Raw genomic sequence first — 6,829 nt, forward strand, 5'->3', positions numbered from 1 at the left:
CTTTAATGTGGCGGCTTCATGTGTAATCTAGCAAACTAGCTAGTAGTTGGTTTCCTTCCACAATGGGCAAAGCCTCTAGTTCTTCCTCCTCTTCTATCTCCAGCTGCAGAAACCCTTCCAATTATTCAACTGCATCCTCTCTCACACACCAACATAGTGATCAAGACCACCTTCGCACAGATCTTAGGCTTGGACTAAGCATTTCCACTACTCATGATCAACATGTTGGCTCTTCTAGTTCAGGGTTTGTATACACACACACGTATATATATATATATATGCACAACATGATTTGTCATCATGAAATGGTAGCCTCATAAATTTATGAGTTTTGGTACTTTTTGAGAAACTCTCTCATTTGGTTTGTTCAACTCATTCAACTATTGGCTCAGTACCAAAACTTTTAGATTTCTAAGTGTACTATATAGCAACTTTCTTTTGTGACATAATGGGTTAATTTGTAGCTGGCTTAAAGTTGTTCACCCCTTCAAGTAATTGTGTCATTCTTATATGTTAGGGGGCACTGGCAACCGATGCAGCCACATCTAAGTAGTTTTTCACAAGCTACTGAAGTGAATCATTGCAGCGATCATACCAGCTTCTTTGTGAAGGTGTACATGGAAGGCATTCCGATTGGTAGAAAACTCAACCTGTTAGCTCATGATGGCTACCACGAGTTAGTAAAGACCCTTGAACAGATGTTTGACACTACCATTTTGTGTAAAGTCTAATCCTATATATTCTCTCATAGTTGTTTTTGCTTTGTGTATAGCTTCTTTGTTAGTAACATTATAACAAGGGAATGTTGCTGTTTTGAACAGGGGGAACTGAAATGGACGGAGTGCAACCAGATAGGTGCCATGTTCTAACTTATGAAGATGGAGAAGGAGATTTGATTATGGTTGGGGATGTCCCTTGGGAGTAAGTTAACTAAAACTTTATTTCTCTCAACACATTCTCTTGCATTTTTTTTATGCTTCATATTCTCTTCCATTTTGAGCATTAATGTACTTAATTGCTTTTTTGGTCATGTAGGATGTTCTTATCAGCTGTAAAGAGGTTGAAGATCACAAGGGTGGAGACATTCGGGTGATAAAAGCGTACATATGACAGAAGATTGCCTCTCTTGTGACTTTAATTTGGTCCTATAGAGTGAGACTCAATATTAGTGATTACTGATCATCAAAGTGATGTATATTCTTAGAGTATGTTTGGATATTGGCAAGGGATGAGATCATGAGAGCTAGCAAAATTAAAGGGAAAAAAATGGAAGGAAATGGGAAAAAATGAGGGGCGAAGCAATGTTTTTTGCCCCTTTATTTGGATATTCATAACTTTTCAAATCTTCTAAAATTAGGAAATTTTGAAATAAAAGTGCATGGAAGTCATATAATTGAGAATTATTAGTACATTTTTTTTATATATATTTTCATCCTTTTGTAAAATTCCTAAATGAAAAAAAAAAAAAAAAAACTAGCTAGAATGCTTTTAGTCCACGCCTTTACTGGCTTTAACTTCTCTCTAGTTTCTAGAAGTCAACTTTTAGCTATTCTAACTACCGACATAATTTCCCTGATTGTTAAGACCCAGCTCCTCCGCATTCTCACAAAGAAAACCAATAAACCAAAGGAAAATTGCACAAAAATGTATGAGGACAGAAAAGCAAGGTTGAAACAAGTGGTGTGCGAGGAATAAGGAACAATATAGGGACAGGCATAATAGAATGTTGAGCGCAATAAAGTAATGTTACATTATGTATGCATAGTTTGATTTTGATTAGTCAACACCCAGCTGCTCTGCTGTTTAGATTTGAATTTCATTCACACAAATGTTTGATTTTGATTTTTGATTAGTCTATATATACATAGATGATAGATCCACAAGTATACAAACAAGATCTAGTCATATCTACAATTTAAATTCCAGAATGAAATTGATTTGTATACTTGTCTAATCATTTAATAAATTCTACCAAGACACTTACAGAATATGTAGGCACAAGTCTCTCGATCAGATATAGACCCCATGTAGATTGGTAGTAGACAGGTTCCAACCTTTGCCAACTGACCCAAATTATTCTCACATATAAATGTTGCTGGCCCAGCAAATTGTCAAGATAGCACAAAACAAATAGAAAGGTAAACTCTTCAGCAGAATAAGATTAAAAAAAAGAACTGAATAAAACCTTAAGCAATTTTTCTTTTAGTTTTTTTTAAATGGTTCTGTAAACTCCCTCCCTTACAACATACACTATTATTCTATTTACCAAAATCCGGAGCTCAGAAACCTTTATTAAAAAGACAAGAAAGAGACATGCAAAACAAAGAACGAGTTAAAAGAGTCAGCGAATGTATGCGTTTATGAGCATGTAAGCATAAGCTCAAGTGAGAGATGTAAGTGTTAATGTGTGGAGAGAGTATCAGGGAATCTGATTCTTATAGGATTGAGTGGGAGCTACGGGTCCTTACTTGTAGGGATGGTTACAGCCATTGAAGATAATTACTTGCTCGTAGATAATAGGCAGTAGCTTATAAATAAAGTTAGAAATAATATATAGTTTAGAGATAAAAGATAGTAAATAATTATATCTTATAGATAACATGTTTTTTTAAGATAATTGACTACATGTCAAAAGATAAAAATGTTACAATATATTCAAATAATAAAAGGTTAGAGATACCTTGTCATTTAGGAAATCCGACTGCTAAGGGCCAGACGTCTGTACACTTATACCATTATTGTCATGAAGGATTAACATGTGTCTCGGAATGACATATAAATTTTATACATCCTATATTTAATTACATATGACATTTTTCGGTGAGAAGTTCTTGTCAAGGTTTAAAAAAAGTGGCAACATCAAATTTTCTGAGGTGTTTGCAATCACTATCATATCAATTACATATATCTGTAATTTCTTATAATATCAAAGAATGTGTGCAGCCATAATTTAAAACTAGTGCCTTATATGCTGCTCGAAGTTCCCTATTAGAATTCTCATGAAAAGAATTTGCCTACAATTTGTTTTCCATTGTAAGGCCCGGTCACTATACTGTTTTTTATAAGATAAAAGAATCATCATCAGATAAAGCGCAAAGATATTTTGAACATTTTCATGTTATTTTTGGTTACCTGGTGGGTTTCTTTTGGCTACAGCGTCTAGTAATCAGGAGCTAGGTGCATCATAAAGCTTCGTATTCATAGACTTGTAGAAATAAATTACAAAGGGAAAATGCCACTAACTAGGTATATCGTATATGCTTTCAGTACATTATTGTTAAATCTATGCCAGAGAAATTATAACAGAAAAGAAAAGAAAAAATACACCAGGAAAGAAAAAAGCTAAGCTACAGTTTGGAAAGACTTCTGATATGCACAATCCAAGTTAGGTCCTGTATCTACTTTAAACAAGGTTGCATATCTCTTAAAGTATTCAATCCGATCATTCACCCTTGAATCATCAGGAATTCCACATTCAAGTCCACCATTGATTATGTTAGTCACTAGGCCATACCCTTTAGTTCGATTAGCTGCTATGTCAGCTTGTGTTGGCACATATTTTCCAACCATTACATTGTGGCAAGAAGGTTTGGGCTTTTGCTCTGTCATCCAAAACCAGAGACCTGTTTGAAAGGCAATCAATGAATTGTTTGACACCACATCCGGGTTTCTCAACCCATCAAATCCCAAAGCCTTCCCTGCTGGCCCATAGTTGTAGTTCCTGCACAAAATTTAATCCCAACTCATCAATAAGCCAATTGCGTAAACAACAAATATTAGTGACAAGTTAACAACTAATAATCATAATAGTATCTATAATTTAATTCAAGCACATACACAACATAAACATTTTCTTCATTGCCATAATAATAGATTGCTATATATAACAAGATTGTATGACTTAACCCACTAAAGTAAGCACTCAGTAGCACGGAACTCGAACAATTTGCACCAGGTTTTAAGTTAAATCTTCGTTACTATTGTTATATAGTACCGCAAAATAACATCATGCTTTTTATCATAATTACCTTCAACATCATGTCTGGTATTTTTAATTTACTGACATAGTAAGAGAATTTACTGTGATACTACTTACATGAAAATTAAACTCATATAATATTCAAATAAAGAAAAAAGATTATGTACTAATAGTATCAAAAAAATTATACAATCATCCTATTACGGTATATTATATATCATAAATTTGTTGACTTTTAAAATAATTATTTTAAAGTAATTTAAAAAATTATTTTTAATAGATAGACATTAAATACCATGAGAGTTGAATTGGTCCTCTGCCTTTGTAACTTTGTCCTGGATAACAAGGCCATTGTGTGTTGGTGGAATCACAATAGTTACTTTGAGGACTAATTTCTTCCTTGAAGCACAATCCCCAAGCATAGGGTCCATCAGGTGCAGTAGCCCACCCACCTGTGGTTTCATGTGAAATCTGAGCAAGAAAGGCAGCAATCTCACGCTTGCGTGTGGCTGGACTACCAGTGGTGCCAAATCTTGGGAAGCGTTTGGATGCATTGATGAAGGAGTCGTAGGTGTAGAAGTTTCTGGCAGGGCATGCATTGTTATCTTTGTGGATGAAAATGGAATCAAAAAGCTCTTTGCTAATGAGAGAAGAGATGGGTGATGGTGATCTACGAGCTTCAGCTCCCAAAGACAGAATAGCAAAGCATAACAAAAAGCTAGAGAGAAAGATACCCTTAGAGGGGAAGAATAAGAATGCCATTTGCTAAAGAAAAAGGAACAAGTTCAGTTAGATTTTACCAACGAAGAAAGGCTTTTATAGACACCATCTGAACTCTCATGTGGAAAATGTCAGAGTTGAATTTTCGCATATTAAAACACGGTGGAGGGTCAAAGGTTAAGGTTTTAAAATGTCATCCTACATATAAATACAATTAATGCATTTTGTGATTTTTGAGTGTTGACAAAAAGCATTTGTTGAGGTGGAATGTTATGTTGACATAAGCCACACGGCAACTTGAATTCAATAGTGCCAGCCTGCATATATTAAAATTATATCGTTTATTTGAACAAGCACTTTAAATAGTTCAACCGTATTAAACTGGTATTAATTAATAATAATTTATTATAATTATATAATATATAAAATAATATGGGTCCAACATTTTGTATAAGTGCTTTTTCTTCTTTTATTTTGTTTTAGTTTGATAGACATCTATTTTGATTTTTTACCCAAGTTTTTTCTCTTTTTATTTGTTTTTTTTTTAAACAAGCATAGCATATATTATAACAATTAAACTAAATAATAATAATAATAATAATAATAATAATATAAACTATTTAAAGTGTAACATATTATACCATAAACTAAATAATAGTAATAATAAACTAAATAAAACATTACATATAATTATGGATTTTAATTCTATTATTCTACATGTTACTAACTTATGATTTATTCTGATTATAACTTTTTAATTTAAGTTTACTTAATATTGTGATTTAGAGGGGTTTTTTTTATATATGTTATATTTTATGTATATGAAATGTTATAATATAAGTATTTTTAAGTAAGAATGTAGGATCTTACATTTGAGTTCTGATATCCGACTTACGATCTTTCATCTTTTTTTCAATTTTAACAATATTTTTTATGTTATTAAGTTGTGACACATAAATTAGTTTTTTTTTTATCTCAAACAAATGGAAATTCTCTTGACTCCTTAAAGAAACAACTAACCTCAGTTCATGTGAAGAAATGGAAAATTTGGTGAATATATTAAATATAAATTTTGATTTCAAATAGGAAATTGTGTTTATTTTTGAGTCGCTTAACCTTGAATATCTAAATCGACTAACATGTTTTATATACGATATATATAAAATAATACTTGTTTTTGTATCATTATATATATTTAAATTAAAATACTAAGATGTAAGTAGACCTTTTTTAGAAATAACTTTTTTAACATAATAGGCCTTTAATTTCAACAACACTAGTACTAGATAAAGTTAAATTAAGGAGGACGTTCACCCTTTCTTATATCAATGTCAATATCCAATAAATTAAGTGCTGACTTAATATCTAGTACTAGTATTGAGCGGTTAAATTTAACAAATTAAATAGATCTTCTTTTATTTTAAAAGAATCTCTTTTAAAAAAAAAATTAAACTCAATATCTACTATCCACTTCTTATAATTATTCCACAGTAAAATTATCTCTATTTGATTGACAGTTATTCATGGAAAAAATCTAAGAGTTGAAAACAAATAATAAAATAAAATTAATTAATATTATGAGCAAATAATATATGACAATAAATATAAACACATAACATAAACTCTCCCATGAGTGAAATATATTATATAATCAAGAAAATTTCTAAGAAGACACTCTTGTGGACACATTCTCTTGTAATCAAGTAAGGCTAACATTTCAGTTGAATGAAAAAAAAATATTTGTAAGCAAATTTAGTTTATAGCGAATTTATATTTTTTAATTCAAAACTAATTATTATTTTTGCTTATTAAATAATTTAAGAGCGATCATTTACTACAAACAGCTCGGTTCAAATAATACTTTTCCAAACTTTTTCAGGACTAAAGTTACTAAAGGCACCAAGTTGAGGATTAGTGCGTTTTGATCAAATTTTGAATATTTAGTATTTAGTCCATTGTAGAATTGGCTGACTTATTCATATATAAAAAAAAGCTGACTTGACTTCATCAATGCACCAAACACTTTTTATTTTCCATAGCAACTTTTTATTGCGTGCAATTCTTGAAAGTGTGATTGGTTTGTTTGTTGTGGCTGCAGCCATCTGGTAAGCATAAGCAGTCCAGACAACT

The 6,829-nt window shown here is 31.5% G+C and overlaps 2 protein-coding genes across 2 annotated transcripts; one reads left to right on the forward strand and one right to left on the reverse strand.

Moving 5' to 3' along the window:
- Positions 1–1,327, forward strand: LOC114370307 (auxin-responsive protein IAA30-like). Its single transcript, XM_028327619.1, has 4 exons — positions 1–244; positions 518–720; positions 822–921; positions 1,036–1,327. Exons 1-4 carry the CDS (start codon positions 63–65, stop codon positions 1,091–1,093), a joined length of 543 nt encoding a protein of 180 aa, XP_028183420.1. The 5' UTR covers positions 1–62; the 3' UTR covers positions 1,094–1,327.
- A 1,847-nt stretch (positions 1,328–3,174) lies between these two features.
- On the reverse strand, positions 3,175–4,779 carry LOC114377943 (chitinase 10-like). The gene is made up of 2 exons (XM_028336425.1): positions 4,275–4,779; positions 3,175–3,721 (listed from the first exon to the last, which is right to left on the reverse strand). Exons 1-2 carry the CDS (start codon positions 4,739–4,741, stop codon positions 3,343–3,345), a joined length of 846 nt encoding a protein of 281 aa, XP_028192226.1. The 5' UTR covers positions 4,742–4,779; the 3' UTR covers positions 3,175–3,342.
- Positions 4,780–6,829: the final 2,050 nt, after the last annotated feature.

Source organism: Glycine soja, chromosome 2 (assembly GCF_004193775.1).
Source record: "Glycine soja cultivar W05 chromosome 2, ASM419377v2, whole genome shotgun sequence".
NCBI lineage: Eukaryota > Viridiplantae > Streptophyta > Magnoliopsida > Fabales > Fabaceae > Glycine > Glycine soja.

Excerpts from the sequence above, each read along its gene's own strand:
- LOC114370307 (XM_028327619.1), top strand. The coding sequence starts at position 63 with ATGGGCAAAGCCTCTAGTTCTTCCTCCTCTTCTATCTCCAGCTGCAGA. Across the intron at positions 721-821 it reads GTTTGACACTACCATTTTGT|GGGGAACTGAAATGGACGGA; the intron begins GTAAAGTCTAAT and ends TGTTTTGAACAG. Across the intron at positions 922-1,035 it reads GTTGGGGATGTCCCTTGGGA|GATGTTCTTATCAGCTGTAA; the intron begins GTAAGTTAACTA and ends TTGGTCATGTAG.
- LOC114377943 (XM_028336425.1), bottom strand. The coding sequence starts at position 4,741 with ATGGCATTCTTATTCTTCCCCTCTAAGGGTATCTTTCTCTCTAGCTTT. Across the intron at positions 3,722-4,274 it reads GGACCAATTCAACTCTCATG|GAACTACAACTATGGGCCAG; the intron begins GTATTTAATGTC and ends AATTTTGTGCAG.